At 51.9% G+C, this 18,339-nt stretch overlaps 3 protein-coding genes across 7 annotated transcripts; 2 read left to right on the top strand and 1 right to left on the bottom strand.

Moving 5' to 3' along the window:
• The first annotated feature begins 63 nt into the window (after nt 1-63).
• Nucleotides 64-11,296, top strand: ppp2r5d (protein phosphatase 2, regulatory subunit B', delta). 3 transcript variants are annotated; one of them, XM_061837333.1, is made up of 21 exons: nt 64-407; nt 664-754; nt 851-1,046; nt 1,361-1,428; nt 1,536-1,744; nt 2,835-2,924; nt 4,460-4,640; nt 4,767-4,966; nt 5,104-5,214; nt 5,340-5,432; nt 5,554-5,684; nt 5,764-5,823; nt 5,884-5,992; nt 6,226-6,279; nt 6,363-6,533; nt 8,591-8,718; nt 8,799-8,900; nt 8,984-9,056; nt 9,329-9,376; nt 10,457-10,546; nt 10,617-11,296. In XM_061837333.1, exons 5-21 carry the CDS (start codon nt 1,706-1,708, stop codon nt 10,755-10,757), a joined length of 1,821 nt encoding a protein of 606 aa, XP_061693317.1. In that variant the 5' UTR covers nt 64-407; nt 664-754; nt 851-1,046; nt 1,361-1,428; nt 1,536-1,705; the 3' UTR covers nt 10,758-11,296. The 3 variants fall into 3 exon arrangements, with proteins under 3 accessions (XP_061693317.1, XP_061693319.1, XP_061693318.1); XM_061837335.1 differs by lacking the exon at nt 9,329-9,376; XM_061837334.1 differs by lacking the exons at nt 1,361-1,428; nt 1,536-1,744.
• A 397-nt stretch (nt 11,297-11,693) lies between these two features.
• Nucleotides 11,694-16,217, bottom strand: mea1 (male-enhanced antigen 1). 2 transcript variants are annotated; one of them, XM_061837353.1, is made up of 4 exons: nt 16,085-16,217; nt 14,094-14,302; nt 13,915-14,020; nt 11,694-12,300 (listed from the first exon to the last, which is right to left on the bottom strand). In XM_061837353.1, the coding sequence occupies exons 2-4, from the start codon at nt 14,283-14,285 to the stop codon at nt 12,158-12,160; spliced, it is 441 nt and encodes a 146-aa protein (XP_061693337.1). In that variant the 5' UTR covers nt 14,286-14,302; nt 16,085-16,217; the 3' UTR covers nt 11,694-12,157. The 2 variants fall into 2 exon arrangements, with proteins under 2 accessions (XP_061693337.1, XP_061693335.1); XM_061837351.1 differs by having other exon boundaries at nt 14,094-14,347; nt 16,085-16,213.
• Nucleotides 16,218-16,643: 426 nt separating this feature from the next.
• On the top strand, nt 16,644-17,972 carry wu:fj16a03 (uncharacterized protein LOC335475 homolog). Of its 2 annotated transcripts, XM_061837355.1 has the most exons (4): nt 16,644-16,846; nt 16,957-17,086; nt 17,175-17,273; nt 17,345-17,972. In XM_061837355.1, the coding sequence occupies exons 2-4, from the start codon at nt 17,044-17,046 to the stop codon at nt 17,428-17,430; spliced, it is 228 nt and encodes a 75-aa protein (XP_061693339.1). In that variant the 5' UTR covers nt 16,644-16,846; nt 16,957-17,043; the 3' UTR covers nt 17,431-17,972. The 2 variants fall into 2 exon arrangements, with proteins under 2 accessions (XP_061693339.1, XP_061693338.1); XM_061837354.1 differs by lacking the exon at nt 16,957-17,086 and having other exon boundaries at nt 17,087-17,273.
• Nucleotides 17,973-18,339: the final 367 nt, after the last annotated feature.

Below are 18,339 nucleotides of genomic sequence, written 5' to 3'. Positions count from 1 at the left end.
TTTATTTATTTGTCATTGTCTGTTTACACGTAGCGCAACGAACGAACGAACGAACGAACGAACGAAAGAAAAAAAAAATCTTTGGCGTATGCCTTGGTAAGTTGTTATAATTGTACCTCCTGCATAACAGATGGCAAATTGTTGTCCGTCTCTTGTTTTGACTTGATATTGGATGTACGGAGACCAGGAGTGCCCAAATCAAGTCGAATAAATCGTTCAAAATGTATCAAGTATTTTTTTTTTTTTTTTTTTTTTACTTTTGCCTCAGTTTTCTGAGAGCTTCACATTCTGTGCTGATCCTGGTATGTCCTGAGCCGGTTGTCGGGCAGTCACCCATCCCTTGCCGCTTATCCTCACGAGGGTCGCAGGAGTGCTGGAGCCAATCCCAGCTGCCATTAGCCACGAAGGTGGGGTTACACAGTGAACTGGTCGCTAGTCAATCGCAGGGCACATGAAGACGGGCAACAGTCGCGCTCACAATCACACCCAGGGGCAATTTAGAGTCTCCAATTAATGTTGAATGTTTTTTGGGATGTGGGAGGAAAGCGGAAAGGCCAACGGTCTGCAGCTGCACCACCGTGCCGGACGGTTGTCGTTAACCCGGTTAACCGAGACCAATCCGGTGTGGTATTCTTTGGCTGAACTTTCATATTTGTTTGGCAGAGTTTCACGCCGGACGCAACCCTCCGCAGTTATCCCGGCTTGGCCTACACATTGCACTGGTTTGCTGCATTCAGCTATAATGAAGTCAATGGTGAAATAATTAAATCGTTTGCTATATTAAGCAATTAAAGATGAATAAAAGCAAATCGTAATAACACATTTTTGGTGCTTTGTCGTTTTCATTTAGACATTCTCGGTCCTCCATCGGGACGAGACTCGGCCAATCGTAAAAAGGCATCAGGGGGTTGCTGGGCACAGGCGGATCTTGGCGACCAATGAGGTGAGTGCACACAAAGCTGAGCGTGACCGTGTAACATCTTCACAGCGTCCGTTGAAGAGCCCACAAAACAACGCCAATGCTCAACAAAATGAAGAAAGACAAGGTGAGCCTCGTTTCTCTTCGACCCTCATCCTTATTTTATTTTATTTTTTTTATTTTTTTTGGGCGGCTGGGTCTTCCCGCGGACCCGCGGCTAACCGAGCTGGACGCTAGCTCACCTGCTAATAGCCTGCCCGGAGAAAACGAGCATATATTAAAAAAAAAAAAAAAAAACCCACGAAAATTAATATCTGACGTCGAGGCGTTGACTTGTGAGCTTCTTTCGGAATTTATATGAAATTATTTGCCATCGGATATGCGCGATGCTAACGCAGCCGAGTTATTTCCCTCCAATCTTCGTTTAACTCTGCCAAACAGGTGCAACGTAACAACGTCAAAGGAAAACGGAAAGATGTCAGACACGGGAATGGGTGCGACACCTCAAGGTTTTCAGGCATTTCTTGCTTTTAGCGGAAGATGTCGATTTCTAATGCAGTCTCGGTTCTTTTCAGAAAACAACTTGACATTTGGGATTATATTGTCATTCATGCAGATGATTCCATCCTTATGGTTGTCCTCAAGACGTTTGGCCTCCCCTCCCAGCAGAGGATTCTGTGCTAAAGCAGGAGAACGGTCCCGTTGCGCTCCAATAAATGCCGAGTGAAAAACGTGGCGAGAGAGAAAACTGCTCCATAACATCTGCTCGGTCTCTCTATTCACTGAATGACCCTCTGTGTGCCTGTGTGGACACTTGAGAAGCAGGTGACGCTAACATAAATATGATACGCATGCTTCACGTGGGCGTCAAACGGCATCGGGTCTTGTCTGGAGCGAGGGGCCGCTCCCCACCCAGCAGCCTCGAAGAGAAAACGGAACCGTGGACCTCGTCCGCACGCAGCAGGATGAGCACAGGAAGGGAAACCGGATTGGCAGCCTGCCCAACGTGGCCGATATGGCCGTCGGCCAGGCTGCGCGGACCTCGCATCCATTTTCTTAGCCCCTTATCCTCACAGGGGCCGCGCGAGCACCGGAGCCTATCCCAGCTATCTTCGGGCGGGCGAGAGGCGGCTTTGCGCCCTCAACCGGTTGCCGGCCAATTGCAGGGCTCAGAGAAACAAACGAGCATTGGCGCTCACGCCTACGGCCAATTTAGAGTCCCCGACGAATGCGGAAGGGCCGTTTGAACTTGTGACCCTCCTGAAGACTTCCTTTGAAAGTGAAATTCTTCTTTTGCCATCCACACAGACGTGCTTTCAAGTCAGTGGGGAGAAAAGAATGAATTGAAGTACATTTGCAGTTCTTCACTCATTCCCGACTCCCGATTTTTCTCTGGCGGCTCCGAGATACCGTACTTCTTAAAACGTCTCTCGAGGAGAAGCGGGTGTACGCCCCATTTGCAATACTTCACTCGGCTAGCTTCGGACCGCACCCCGAGCTGGTCGCCACTCAGTCGCAGGGCAGACATCGACGCCGTCACTCAGCGGGAATCGAACCCGCGCTGCCCGCACCAAAGGCAGGCGTGTGTACCACTACGCCGTCGGTGACTCATCGTAATCCTTCACGGGGAAATTGCAATTGGACTCTGATGTGTATTTTGATTTGCACATGAGACGTAGAAGTGAATAACGCCACCCGCGTCGTCCGAGCGCAAAACGCCCCGACGTGGGCCGGTCCGTTGTTTGTCGACGCGTGACGGCTCTCGCCGCCCAATCGATCGGCTGCCGTGGGCTCCGGGTCGCCGTAGCGTGAAAGAAAGGGTAGCCACATTAGGAAGTTCCGGAGTGTGACAAATGAACCTTGGCCGCTCTCGCCTCGCACTTTGAAACCTTGTTTTGCTTTTGGGCTCCAACAGGAAGGGAGCAAAAGCGGCAAGTGCAGCGCTAAGGGCGCAGATGCCAACATTGACGCCAACAAAGACGTTCCAGTAGATGCCGGCGATGAGGTGAGTGACACGGCGATACGCGAGCCTTCCTTCTCCGTCTGTACGCCATAGAATGTTTTTCCCCGTCTTCTTTTGCGACCCACGCAGATGCCAAATCCTGAAAGTTATCTTCAAAACAAACCACAAAAAGCTTTTCCCTCGCCATCTTGCGGATCACTTTTTGCAGTCTCACTGTATCTCTAATTTGGAAATGGGACTCATTTCATTTTCTATCCCGGGGTTGTCGGCCAAAGACCGAGCGACGTTATTGTGCGCACGAAATTGCTGCGCGGGCGCCGCTGACTTTGCCGTCCATTGTGGATGCGCTGAACGGGCGGGGCCACAGAACGCAGGGGGGTGTCTCCAGATGCACCAATAGAAATTTGTTGTACTGGGACGTGGCGAGGGTCGCGGGAGTGCTGGAGCCAATCCCAGCTGACGTTGGGAAGGAGGCAGGGTAAACCCTCAACTGGTCGCCAGCCAATCGTGGGGCACATCGAGGCGAACAGTCGCACTCGCAATCTCACCTAGCGGGTCAATTTAGAGTCTCAGACGAATGCGAGCAAATTTTGGGGATGTGGGAGGAAAAGTAGAGTGCCCACCCGGAGAACAGCCACGCAGGCACTGGTAGAACACGCAAACGCTACAGAGGCGGGGCCGGGATTTGAACCCCCATCCTCAGAACTGTGAGGCCAACGCTTTACAGCTTCTTCAAAACAATCGAATTTATTATAATTCACAACTGGGCAAAGACTTCACTGTAGCAACTTTCCGTCACAATCAGTGGGGGCGAAAACTCAGCTAGCCATCTCTCGTCTTGAGGCTCAACGCTGGGTAGGAAAAAGAATCGACCTTTTATAGTCAGGATCATGCGACACGGGGTCGGAACCAAATGCAGGACTCAGAGGCAGTGACATAATGTTGTGGCGGGGGCAGGAAAAGGTCACGCACAGGTAAGCAGTCCAAATAAGGTAGAGGCACAAAAACACGAGGCAACAGGCAAGGTCGAAAAAAAATGAAAACGTGGTCCAGGAACGCTGGCCGGAACAAGAGGCTGGCATACTCGCTGCAGTTCCAAAGGCAACGGACTGGAACCCGAGACCGGCAAGCTTCTATGCCAGGCCGAATCAGTGTCAATACGCTGCTGCCGGAGGTTGGGAGGCCTGACATCAAATTCCAAATATGAATCATAAATCACGGTGGCCGTGTGCATTTTCATAGCAAAATGAAAGGCTTCAATCTTAAATCTCGCACATACGCTTGAACTAACATGAATGAATGAATATGACTGATATGATTGGGTTGCTTCCACACATTCTGCCTTTTGGCCCGCAGCTTTGATCTCGATAGCGGTCGTAAAGAACATCCACTCGAATGTTTCCTTGAACCTACGCGAGCTGCTAATTTGGACACGTTTTATTTGCACCAGCATCGGCTGTTGCTTGAAACCAGGAAGCCGCTACGATAGGGCACACGTGTACATTCCGCGTCGGAAAGAATCGTCTGCTCGTTGCGCCTTCCGCTGATGTCGAGCTGGCGTTTGTGCCTGCGCGCAGATTGCGGCCAAGCGTCCCGCGAGCCTCGGCAGCAGCAGCAGTAGCGCGCCGCCGCCCACTCAGCTGCACAAGATCAAATATTGCGGCGGTCCTCAAGTGGCCAAGAAGGAACGACGTCACAGTTCTTCTCGATTCAGCGTCAGCGGGAACAGAGAACTCAGCAAACTTCCCGCCCTCAAAGGTACGCCTAACCTAACCATCTGCCGCATGTCGTGCACGCGGTATCCTCCTCCTCACGCCCTGAGATTTGCCGGAGTTTTCCCACTCCGACGTTTCAGATCATCGTCGTTTGTGTGTTGGCGTTCAGATGCGGCGGCGATGGATCGCGAAGAACTTTTTGTGCAGAAGCTCCGTCAGTGCTGCGTCCTTTTTGACTTCGTGAGCGACCCGCTCAGTGACCTGAAGTTCAAAGAAGTCAAGAGGGCCGGCCTCCACGAGATGCTGGACTACATCACGCACGACACGGACGCGCTCACCGAGGCCATCTACCCCGAGGTCGTCGGCATGGTCAGCGTCGCCGTCACAACTCTTACTCTGGCTTGTTTTTTCCGCCGCTGAAAACTGAGCATTTTTGTCATAAAAATATGAAAACTGAAGTCAAACTGTTTTTTTTTTTTTTTTTTTTTTTTTTGGTGGTGTTTTAGTTTTCAGTGAACTTGTTCCGGACTCTTCCGCCATCCTCCAACCCCACCGGAGCAGAGTTTGACCCCGAGGAGGACGAACCTACGCTTGAGGCCGCCTGGCCTCATCTGCAGGTCGCCGCTCTTTAAAGCGGACCGGACTCCGTTGCTCCAAACACAAGCGGACCGCGTTGTTGTCCGTCAAGGAGGCCAAATGCAACAACATCTTGCGTTCTGAGTGTGGTGTGATCTTTCCTCAGCTGGTTTACGAGTTCTTCCTTCGCTTCCTGGAGTCTCCGGACTTCCAAGCCAACGTGGCCAAAAAATACATGGACCAGAACTTTGTCTTGTCGGTAAGATCCCGGATCTGAGGCAAAATGCCACTCGATCCCAGGCGGCTAAAGTTCTCGTTCAGCACGCTGGAGTTCTCGACTTTGAGGTCTAAGGTGGACCGTGCCCTTGCTTCTTTTTCAGCTTCTGGAACTGTTGGACAGCGAGGATCCTCGAGAAAGGGACTTCCTGAAAACCATCCTGCACCGCATCTACGGCAAGTTCCTGGGTCTGCGCGCATACATCCGGCGGCAGATCAACAACATCTTCTACAGGTTGGGCCGGCAACACCACCGCGATGCCACACCTCTCTCGTGTGTCTTTTCCGTGCTCACAAACCCGCGTGCGCCTCAGGTTTATCTACGAGACGGAACATCACAACGGGATCGCGGAGCTGTTGGAGATCCTCGGGAGGTACGGCGCCGCCGCCGCCGCACCTTTTGACCCATCCTGCCGCCTTTATTTATTTTGTAGCATCATCAACGGCTTCGCTCTTCCACTTAAAGAAGAACACAAGATGTTCCTGATCAGAGTTCTTCTGCCGCTTCACAAAGTCAAATCCCTCAGCGTGTACCACCCGCAGGTTGGTGGACCTTCTTCTCACACCGCATAACGACATGGCAACATGGCTTCTAACTTCCTGTCATGAAATGACTTCCCCCCACACCGAAACGTTGGAGCACGGTTTGACACAACGGCAGCATGTTGACGCTCAACCGTTAGTGCTAGCTTGCCGGGCTATGTAACGAAAAACTGAACTAAATGCTCTGCGGGCGGTTGTGGGAGTCACTTTGTGCTGCGTGGGCTGGTTTGCAGCTGGCGTACTGCGTGGTCCAGTTCCTGGAAAAGGACAGCAGTCTGACAGAACCGGTGAGTGGGCGGCAGTCTTCCTTCTCCCAGATTCCCGGTTATCCCGATGCTCGTGCTTTTTGACCTGTAACCCCCATCCCAAGGTGATCATGGGGCTGCTGAAGTTCTGGCCCAAGACTCACAGTCCCAAGGAAGTGATGTTTCTCAACGAGCTGGAAGAAATCCTGGACGTCATCGAACCCGCCGAGTTCATCAAAGTCCAGGAGCCGCTCTTCAGGCAGCTGGCCAAATGCGTGTCCAGCACGCACTTCCAGGTAAAGTCGCACCCCACCCAATTTCCTCTTCTACTCAACCTGCAGAAGAAACTCTGGTCCACTGACGTGGTGCAGACCACAAGCCGTCGAGTTCAGAAGTCTTGACCAGTCAACCGGCGTTCAACAACTTTTCTTCCCCAGACATCCAATTTTGGCGAACACCATTTAGCGGTGGAAAGACCCCAACAAAATTAGAAAAGTACACATTGTACAATAATACAAATACATCTGTAGCGAGCCACAAAACGGACTTGTTAGCTCTCAAAATCACAACAATGACATCAATGATCACCAAACTTCCAATTCTAGTTCATCACGCGCAGGTGGGGATTTGAATACCGTTTTCAGCTCGTCGGGGTCTCTTGCTACTGATATTTCCATCACTAGTGTAGTTTCAGGCCTGCTGGGGGCACTGAATTGTAGTATTTCCCCCACCGCTGGCCTTTTCAGCTTGAACGCCATCGGTGGCTAAGCTAACGTTTTGAAGTACGACGTCGGTGGATTTGGTCTAGCGCGGTCTAGCCAAAGATGGCGTCTCAGCAACTTTCTCAACCACCTGCGGCGCTCTCAACTCGTCTGGTCCTTTCCTTCTGACAATTAGATGACTAGCGGCGGACTTGGACCCTACGAATGTTAGGAATCAGCTGTGGCATTTTCAGCTCGACTCGAGTAAATGGACACGAGTGCCGTTTTCAACGTAGCGTTGTCGGTGGCTGAGGCTCAGTAGTGTGCTTTCCTTGCTGGACCTAATCTGACAGCGGCTCATTGGCGCCGTAACGGAGTGGACTCACACGTTTGGGGGGTCGACCCCTCTCGGGAAAGTGTGACTGAAGATGCTTGTGTGGCTTGCCGCAGCAGTATACCTTCCTCATTACATGCGACCCGCTCGGCCATGCGGTCTAGATTCGCGGTTGCCTCGGCTGGCAAGAGTCAGAGTGCGCCACTGAAACATTTTGTCGTCGGTTGCAGCCCCGCTGTTCTGCGTAAGTACAGCAAGCGCAAGCAAGCACATTCCTCCCGGATAGTCCTTGAAGTTACGTTCTCTGGAAGTTCCTGCACAGGAGTGCGCAGTAATGGTGTCGTGTGGCGTGACTACTGCAGTGAGGGCAGGGTTAGGGTTAACTAACCGTGGTGCGAAGAAATGTGACACAAAATCGCTGGCATGTTCCAATACAGAAATCTTTCAGAGGGAAAAAGCTGTTGGCATGTGTGTGCTGGTTTTTGTTTGCATTGTTTGATGGCGCCTACCTGACTGAGGGACCAGCTGCTGACCAGGGTTGCAGAGATTACAAGAAGATCTTGCTTGCTTTTCAATCGCAAGTCCCCTTGGGCGGGTCCTGAATGTCTGTTGCAGCAGCAAACCAGACTGCGATGGATGATTCCAGTCCGGATTCCGTGACCGCCGTGTGAAACGGCCTCAGCGGCTCACGCTTCGCAGGAAGCGCAGGGAGTACGTACTCTGCTGGGCCTTTTTGAGGATTTCGCTCGCTCACTTCACGTCCCGAGTGACTGTAGTTCCCGGGAACTTTTGGAGGTCTCGGCGGACGACGCGAGACGGTCGGACGGCGTCGGGGGCAGCTGCGGTGAAGAATGCCTGGTAAAGTCCACGTTCATCTCCGCAGTCTCCCGCCTGTTCAGCTTCAACATACGGCAGCTCCTTTCCATACGACGACCGACTCGGGTGTCATCTGCCTCGACGGCCGGGTGTGTTGAGGTGAAGTCGTCCGTGTCGCGCGAGAGGACACGACCTTGGGGCGGAGATGAGGCTGGAAATCCACCGGCAGATGGCAGGCGTGAAGGCTGAGCCGGAACAGTTTGGAGGAGAGGAGTTTGACGACGATGGGATATTTGAAAAACAACTATCCTTTGTTGTGGTTCGCGCTCTCTGTCGGTTCTGTCCCTTCAAACGTTCTGTGTCTGGCTGCATTTTCAGTAAACGTCAGAATAGTTCCAAAATTGAGAAAATGAGCAGAGGGAGCAAAAGTGTTGAGTAGCAGTAAACGGCAGGACCAGTCCGTTATTTTCAAATACGCTGATGTTAATGTGTACACGCTCAGGTGGCAGAGCGCGCTCTGTACTACTGGAACAACGAGTACATCATGAGTTTGATCAGCGACAACGCCGCCACCATTCTTCCCATCATGTTTCCCGCTCTCTACAAGAACTCCAAGAGCCACTGGAACAAGTAAACCACACACACACACACACACACACGCGCGGGGAAAGGCAGGAGGAAGTCACGTGAGCGTCTCCCGTGCGCGTCAGAACCATCCACGGCCTGATCTACAACGCTCTCAAACTCTTCATGGAGATGAACCAGAAACTTTTTGACGACTGCACTCAACAGTACAAGAGCGGCAAGCACAAGTGAGAAGCGTCGAGGTGACGCGTCGCCTCCAAAGCGGACCGAATCCATCGCCTTTTCTCGCTTGCTGTGTTCCCTTTTTTAGAGAAAAACACAAAATGAAGGAGAGGGAGCAAATCTGGAGTCAACTGGAAGAACTGGCAAGACACAATCCTCAGGTAGGCCCCCTCGCGGAGCGAAATTGGCGCTCGCTTTTCGGGATCGCCGCGGTACGTTTGTCGACTTGGGGTGGTGGCGAGTACGTTGGAAAATTTGACGAAAAACGGGACGGGGAAGCAAGGCCATTTGCGGGGGGGGGGGGGGGACCGAGCGCGATGACGCTGCCGCAAATGCATTTTGGCTTTTGTCCCTTGTATACGTCCCCAAAACAGGAAGACGCCAACGCGTGTTTGTGTGGCTTTCGAGTGATCCCGTGTTTGCTTTTCCCCAGAGCGACAAGCTCCTCCCCCCGCTGCGCAGACTTCACACGCAGGACACGGTCAGTTGTGCGTCCGTCCTCGTCGGTGTTGTGCCATCGATTGTGTTTTGAATGCACCGCCCGCGAGCGGATGTTGTCCGTTCCTTACGTCGCTTCGCACAAAACATCTTGCGGTCGGAAGAGCGGGGAAAGAACGCCGGCCGGCACTGTTTCCTTTCCGTCGGTCAACTCATTCGCCGCCGTGGAAGGCGGTCCTCGTACTCGTACTCGCACGCGTGCGGAAAGGAAGCAAGAACGGGCCGGCCGAGCGAAGTTCTCCGACGTAGCCGTACGAGCGCTGAAAGCGGAGCTGCCGTTTCCCAGCGGAGCCGCAAGAACGCGGCCGTCGAGTGCAAAGTCCAAGCGAAAACTGCCGGCGCGTCGCAGACCTCAACGTGACCCAATCCCTTGAAAACAACCCAGAAATTGGGCGCGAAGGCAAGAAAAAGCACCTTTGCGTCACGTGTTCAGCGCGGTGCGAAAAGAGAAACTTGGTGCCGTCCACATTTTCAAAACCAACTGAAAACCGCATTGGCAGGAAGTTTAGGGTCTGTTCCGTCCTGAATATTTCTTTCCGTGCAATTATTGTAAAGTCTGTTATTCATATACTATAACGGTTTGTCTGTTTCCATGCCAACGTTCAATATTTAAAAGTGGGTGAACATCTGCCTCACAGTGCTGAGGGCTGGGGTTCGAACCCCGGATGTTCGGATGTCAGGTGACTTTTCTGCGGGCGCTCCGACTTCCTCCCGAACCCGCATCCCAAAAACAGGGCCTTCATTGCTCGTAGGCGACGGGTCGGGGCCTGTCCCCGCCTCCCGCCCCAAGCGAAATCGGGTGGGGAGAAGGCCGAAGGAACCAATGAATCCTCTTGAACGGATATCGTCGGATTATTGTATTTCCATAAATAGTGTCCCGAAAAAAACATCAAGCATGGCGTTGTTTCGCGTGCTGGTTTTTGGGATGATTTAAAAAAAAAAAAAAAAAAAAAATCTCCTCATAGGCCGACATCAAGAACCGCGAACGGCGCTCGGTGTGCATTTTGAAAGGAAGGCTGCTTTTTGACCCCCCGTCCGCGGTGTTGTGTGCGCACGCTCGCAGGTGTGTAGCGCGTCGTCCGTGGACGTGGACGTTCCAACTATGGAGGACATCCAACTGTTGAAGAGGGCCGTCGCCAGTCAAGCGGCGCCGGTAACGACAACGTCCAGCCACATCGATTCCTCGGTTGAGCAATCGTTTAACGTCGTTTACGCTCGCGCAGGCCGCAAAGGACTCCAGGACGGAGCCCAAGGTGACCCGGAAGAAGTCGGACCTTCCGCGGGACGTTTTCACCATCAAAGCTTTGGAGGCGCACAAGAGGGCGGAGCACTTCCTCGCAGCCAATCAGGAGGCCCTCAGCTAATGAGCGGGCGCCGGGCCACGCCCACTGAATGACCCGCGGGACTTCCCCGGCCCCGCCCCCTCCGTGATCTCTCCCAGGTCGATCCTTCGACCTTCTGTGGTGGTCGACGGTACGGTTGCCGTGGGAACAGCACCCCACCCCTCAGCACTTTTGCCTGACGTCGCCCGCTTAGCGCGTTAGCTGCGATCGACAGCCGGTGTTGGGGCTCATTCTCATTTCATTTGACACAATGGGAGGGGGGCGCACCGGGGCACCCCCGATTTTCTCCGGGTGAACGGCTCCCGTGCTCAAAGTCCAGTTTTCGAAACGGTATTGATGATTTCAAAGGAAAATGGTAGTGGCTTGCTACTTACGTCAACAATCATTTCCATGTGCTTCAACTTCAAACTTAGCCCAAGCGCTCATTCGGGCCATCACACCAGCGCCGAAGTTCGTGGCCACGCTTCCACAAAATGATGCATTCACTCGTGTGCTTCGCGGTGTGAGGGCAAAGCGCAGATCCCTCCGGTGTATTGCAACGACAGCATTCTTGCATTCATGTTCATTTTGATCAAAAGGGGGAGGTCAGCAGTCGCGATGTTAACAGGGTCGTGGGGGGGGGCGGGGATGACGTGTTGCGTCACATCAAGGAGGTCGGCGGCAACGGTAAAGGGCAGTAGTTCGTAGCGGGTTAGACGCTGAGATGGTGGAACCAGGAGCCGGCGAGGAAGTCATGATTTGTTTTTTGTTTTTTTATATATATATATCTATATATACACAGCTCAAATTTTGAAGAGGGAACTCCGAAGTTGCCCCCTCTTGAAACGGGAAACAATGAAATTCATTTTGGATTGGAGGATTTAGGCAGGAATTTTGACCAAGTCTTTACTGGAAGCACATTCTTGTTTTTTTTTTTTAGCTGTACCTACCATTTTGGAAACATTTCCACACACAAAACATATTTCAAACAATATTTTATTATTTAATGGTGACACAATAGTAGCTGGGACATTTTTAAGCATCACGTCACGGGACGCGGACGCCAACAAAGGAAACACGACTCCGGCCGAGTCCCGTGAAGTCGGGTCTCGACGTCGCTGGACTCGTTGGCGTCGTGGCAAGATGGAAAGGGGGGGGGTGGAGAACAGAGGAACGAGGAAGAGAGAAAAGAGAAAAAGCCAAAGGAAAGATAATTTCAAGCCCAAAAAAAGAAAGCGTTGATGACACGTCATTTCTCACAGCCAAGCGAGCGAGGACTCGTCCCGGTCCAACTCGAGACCGCAGGAAATCAAACGGACCGAAGCGTACCGTCGACATTGGGCCCTCGCAAAGGAAAACACGCACAACGTTTTGAACGCGGAAGAGAAGACACCGACGGATCTCGGACCTCCGGGAAGGCGTCGGGCCGGGGCGCCGTCCGCTCAGGCGTCGTCGACGCGGCCGCGCAGCGCGCGTCGCACCACGTCCCGCCACTGGTCGTCGGAGATCTCCCGGGCCCAGGCGGGCACGCCCGGCGACGGCAGCGTCACCGCCGCCATGGTCCGCTTCACCAGCTCCACGTGGGCTGCGGGAACACCGGCGGTCGACGGTCACAACCACGCCCGATTGTTCATTAAACCGCCGAAAGCGGGCAAAGCGGACTTTGCGCCTGGCGGTGGCAAAGGCTCCTGCCGGCTTTTCTTTTTTTTTTTTTTATCCCCTCCGGTGAGGGGGTGGGCGCCGAAATCTACTGGCCGTGACCGGAATCCTCGAACAGCGGGAGGATTTTAGCAAGCCGCTTCCGGACGTGACCGTGACCGGGAACGTTGCGATACAAATGCCGACAATGCAAGCTTTGCGGAGAGGTGACACGCACGGATAACAAATATTCAACGCGTCCGTTGTTTTCGTCTTTGCCATCGGGAGGTTGTTACTGTGTGAAAAATGGCATTTATGGAACCTCCTCAGATGATAAACGGCCCATTTCCAATTCATTGTTCTGTGCAATAAATTGCTGACTTTATTTTTCTTTGTTTTTGTCTCACATTTCTATTTTGTATTTTGAAACGCGACTCAACACTTCTGAAAGCTCAGCAGAATGCAAATTTTTACCATTTTTTAACTCGTACTTTAAAATTTCTCATATTTTTCCAATTGGTCGTGACCCTAAAGGGACAAGCCGAAAGAAGAAGGAAAAATAAGTTTTGTTGGGGTTATTATTGGATTTTGAAAAATGAACATTTTGTGTTTTATGTATACACACACACACACACAAGAATAATTGGATCGCACTAATGGAATATTGGAACGCTCGGATACACAGTGCTACCTCTACTTACAAAATGAATTTGTTCCAGAAGTTCTTTTGTAACGTGAATTGTCGGTAGGTTGAAGCGATTTTGAGATGTAAATAGCCTAATCCGCTCCAAGCCCCCCAACCCTCACAAAAACCCAAGCATTCAAAAGTACAAAAATGTCAAGAATAATAACAATGATGTGCATTTACCTTTGGCGTTGGGGCATCGTGGGGGGCGACAAACGTTTGACAGCTGAGAGAAAACGCGTACGAACGGACGCAACTAAAGGTGAAGCAAGATGAATCAACTTTTGTGCAAAAACCACAAAAAAAGTTTGACTTTAGCAATGTGCGCCATGTGCAAATCCAGCCAGCGCCTACTTTTGCCTTTCCTATCGGGAATTTTCCTTCGTAACGAGAGAGAATATTTTTCACAACGTGAACCCAAGCCGTGACGAGAGACGTCGGGAAGTAGAGGCGCGTCTGCACGCGCCCAAAACGTTTGAGCCGAGTCACGCGGTCCAACTCCGGACTAAAGAAAATGTCAAATGGTTATTGCATCGCAGGAGAAATTTGAACTCATCCAGACTGAGCTGAAACAGGAGCGCTTCTCATTCTCTCGGATTTGACTTCAGACTGCAAACTGAATGACAAATTGTGTGTTTGTGCACAGCGTACGGAAACGCGCGCCTTCGAGTCCTACTCCTGCTTCGACCGGCCCGATCGCAGCATTAAGTGACGAAGCGCAATCTGCCTCTAGCCCGTTTCTTTCCGGCGGCCGTAATGGATGACGCGAGCTGGAGTTGACCTTTGACCTGGAGGCGGTCCCCCGTCAGCAGCGAGTGGGGACTGCGCAAAAGAAGGTGAGGCAAATGTGTTCGGCTCATAAAAGCGCCGACTTACCGGCATCCATGGGGATGGAGGCGCGGCTTCTCTCGGCCGCCGCCGTCTCGGGGTCCTCGTCCTCGTCGTCGGGGGGCGGGGCCTCCGGCAGGTGCAGACCCATCGCCTGCGCCGCGACAACGTTTGATGACCAAGAAGAAGCCGGCAAAACAACAAAGGGGATCTCTCTGGGGCGTCACCTCCATCCTGTGCCGAAGGGTCCCGTCCGCCGAGTCGTCCCCTTCCTGGCTGAGGGGCTGGTACGAGTAGCCGCCCCCGTCGCCGTCCTGGTCCTCCTCGCCCCCGCTCCACGCCGCCCCCCCGACCGCGTCTCCGTCACGTGGATTCTTGTCGTCGTCCTCGCGAGGTGGGAAAACTCGTTCCGGTCCCATGGGGGCAGAGACCACCGCTGAGGGGAAGTGGGGGGGCTCAATCAGCGCTGCTGCTTTTACAGCTAAAGGATATATATATATATATATATATATATATATATATATATTGATGACAAAAAAAAACAAGACTTTTGACATTTGGCTTCAATCACATAACGAGGAGGAACCTCGGACTTGTGCTAGTTATGGCGGCAAACGCAGGGAGACCGCCACCTGGTGGCCAGGTTCGGCATTCACCCAAATCAAGTTGGGTCGGAAAAGTGATGAATTCATCACTTTTGTTCTTATTCTACTGGCGAAATAGCAATCAAAATAGCGAGTCAACGTGTGGGGGCACGTACAAAGTCTTGTTACCCGCTGAAGAAAAAAAAAAAAAAAAAAAAGCACAAACACACATCAGCCTGGCAGTCGCTCAGCTGACTGCAAATGCTAACGAAAGGCAGCGAGAAATGCTAACATTCGGCATCAAGTTGCTGGTGCGAGAAAGAAGCGGATATTTCAACACAAACGGTGGAGTCACACATGCAGAAAGGCAAAAACCAATACGCAGTCGCAACGTGCTTCGTGTGGTTCTAACGGCCACTTCAATTTGAATTTGTAAACGCTATTTTTCCCAACTGTATCGTGCACATTTGCAAACACAACTAATCGCACACTTTCTCCCGATTATGTCACGAGTGACAATGACGTCCATTTTGAATGAGTGGATGAATTTATTTTCAAACTTCCAGGCGCCTTTTCTCAAGTGCCCTGCGCTCATGTTCGAATTCCGGCCCGAGGGCGGCTGTCTAGCGTTCTCGTGTACAGTCTGACACTCTTTTCCTCGCAACTTTCCCCCTCTTTGTGCTCCCTTGGCGACAAAACTCAGAACGGCCCCGCCCTGCATATGCCGCGAATATTTTTTTTTCCGGGGTCGCTGGTGACGTTATCCGAGCTGCCGTGATGGCTCGCGAGTTCCGGCGATAATTTCCTGAGCTGCCTCCACTAGAAATGTGACACGCTGAACTCGTGGGGGCTCATTGTTGCTACGTTACGAGTACCAAAGTAATAAAGCCGACATTTCCTCACTGCCATCTCCAAACTCCGTTGCCCATTTTGTGGTGAACTTCTTCGGATCGTGACGACCGTCGGCCTCACAGTTCCGAGGAGCCGGGTTCAATCCCGGCCCTCCCCGCGTGGGCTTTGCGCGTCCCCCCCCCCCCCCGCGCCTGCGTGGGTTTTCTCCGGGTGGGCACTCCGGTTTCCTCCCGCATCCCCAAAACACGTAACAGTAATCGGTGCGATTGTGAGCGCGGCTGTCGTCCGCCTTCAAGTGCCCCGCGACGGGCTGGCGACCAGTTCGGGGTGTACCCCGCGTCCTTTCTGTTGACAGCCGGGTTTGACTCCGGCGCTCCCGCGACCCTGGTGAGGATAAGCGGCAAAGAAGATGGATGGATGGATGCGGTTTCAGTGTTGAGCACGCTTGTCAATGATAAGTTTTGAAAATAGGACAAAGATCGAGAAGGTTATAAACGTTGGCACTCACCACCTCCTATAAAAGAGGTGACATTTCAAACCCATAAATTGTGTTACAAATTCGGCAATATTTGTTGCAGGACGATGATGCACTTCTGTGAAGCTCTGCTTGCTAATGCTAATGTGGTGGAAATGGCGCGACACTCGAAATGGGAACAGATGAAAAAAAGGAAACAAACGACGACATCGGCCTGGGGCGCTCAAAGTCAAATGTTAAAGGCGCAAAGGTGCCCGCGCGGCCGCCCGCCACCCGGACTGCGTGACTTCCATTCGTCCCGACTCACCAGTTCGCCAACTCCGCTCCTGTTTTCGTTGGCTTGCGCACGACTTCGCAGGACGCTTCCGCCTACGTCATATCTAGGCGCCAGGTCGGGACCGCAGTCGCATCCTCGTGACGATACCGAAACTCGGAGCGCTGCTCCCTCAAACAAACAAACAAACAAACAAACAGACAAACGCTGCGCGTCTTCGAAGCCAGTGGGCGCAAGCTGGCCCAAATTTGTCTCCTCCGCTTCACTGTGCAAAGCGGCTGTCTGTTTACAAACGGCCTCGGTCGTTCATTGTTTGAGTAAAGTTCTTTTTTCATTGAAGTGACTCGCGTACGTGACGCATTCAATGTTATTTGAGCAGGATGTGATTTGCGCATTGTGGCGTTGGTCTGCCACCAAAACTGGTGCCATTTTGCCGGTCAAAAACAAACAACAACAAAAAAAAAAGAAATTCCTGTCGCTTACTTTAATGGTGCTGGTTGAACACCATTTGGACAGATGATTTGCTTTGTAAAGTCTCCTCGTTGGATGGACTTTTTCGTCCTTCTCTCCGAGAAAACCACAAAACTAAACATATAAGAGACAGGAATTGTATTCAAGTCAAAAACATGAAGGAAAGGAGAAAAAGGAACACAAATGTGGAATTGCCGAACTCGGGCAGAACCGTGGTCACAAAAAGAAAGTTTAATGGCCAAAATGAAGGTTGAGCTCATCGACGCAGTCGTCATGGACAAATGAAGTTGGAATACTATCCAGCACCCTGTATTTACTTATGGGGTAAGAATAATCAAAACATAGCAATGATTAACATGAATGAACCCTTCAAAGGTCAAACAAAGCACACGTGGGGCCGCTGTGTCCGCTGACCCTCGTTCAAATCTATACAGTGCGTGGGCGGCGCAGAAAATAAGTAGGCCGACTTGGATTTATTGGAGCCATTTTGCGGTTTTCGTCCTTGCGGCTGGAAAGCAAACATGAAGTTTTTCCTGATCCTGCTGCTGGCTGCCGTCTGCACAGGTTTGACTTCAACGTTTTGCTCCTTCCGTGCTGAAAATGTCACCGGGCGAAGGCAAATCTGCTAACGTCGCCTTTGCGTCCCGAGCAGCGGACTTTCACATCGAGTGTCACGGCCGAGACCACTTGATGCTCACGCCGCAGATTCTGCAGTGTCGCAGCGCACTCAAGCAGGCCTGCTACAGCAGAGGTCAAAAGTCACACGGTCACCTTACGCGCACCCGCCCGGGTTTGACTTTGTGCGTTTCGTTTGCCCCTCAGACAACGGCGAGAAAGGCTGCGTCGCGGAGGACCTCTGCTCTCGGCCCGGATGGAACTGTTGCTATAGCGACCGCTGCAACCCGTGACCGCGACTGCCGATCGCCACGACGCGCATCGCGCAATAAACACGTGCGACCTCTCATCCGCTTGTCGCGTCTCAATCGCCGCCGGCCCGACGTTTGCTCGTGGATGAAACCAAAATTCAATTCTGTGTCAAATTACTTGAATAATGTCATCCAATAATCCAGTCTATCCATTGTTTATTAAAGCCTGTTATTGTTGCAATTTTATTTACGGACCTCAACTGGACGAGCGCTTCTCAAACTGTTGCGCAAGTACCACTCCTGTGCTACGCAAAAGAAATATTCAAACTATGCATATTTCAGTTTTGTTGACCGAGCAGTGCTCATTCCCAAACTTTTGCTTCAGTCCAATCATTAACCGGGAGTCCCCGACGGTGTAGCGGTACACGCGCCAGACTTTGGTGAGGGCAGCGCGGGATCGATTCCTGCTCAGCGACGGGTGGTACTTGCCCTGTGATTGACTGCCAACCGGTCCGGGGTGTGCCCCGCCCCCTACCCGTTGATGGCTGGGTTGGCTCCGGCAATCCTGCGACCCTAGTGAGGATAAGTGGCTAAGAAAATGGATGGACAGTTATTAACCTTTGGGTATGATACACTCATTAAACATCATTATACAAATCCACTCCCAGTCTCTTCGAAAGTGGGCATCATTTTACACTGGCTTACGATGATTTTAATCTTGTGAACACTCGAGGCCGGTACGCTACTGTATTTAGTTGTCCGTTGTGGTGGGAGAGCAAAGTGGTTTTGGGAGGTACTTGATGTCAAAGGTTTGACGACCACCAAACAAAAGCTTTTCAATTCGACCACGTTGTATCAGAAAATTTGGATACGTACGTACGTCTTGACAGGAGTCTTCATTATGCAATTGCTCGTGCGGCAGATGCAGCCCGGAGGGCTTCATTTGGACCC

This window comes from Syngnathoides biaculeatus, chromosome 12 (assembly GCF_019802595.1).
Source record: "Syngnathoides biaculeatus isolate LvHL_M chromosome 12, ASM1980259v1, whole genome shotgun sequence".
NCBI classification, from domain to species: Eukaryota; Metazoa; Chordata; class Actinopteri; order Syngnathiformes; family Syngnathidae; genus Syngnathoides; species Syngnathoides biaculeatus.
This window is presented reverse-complemented; position numbering and strand designations above follow the sequence as displayed.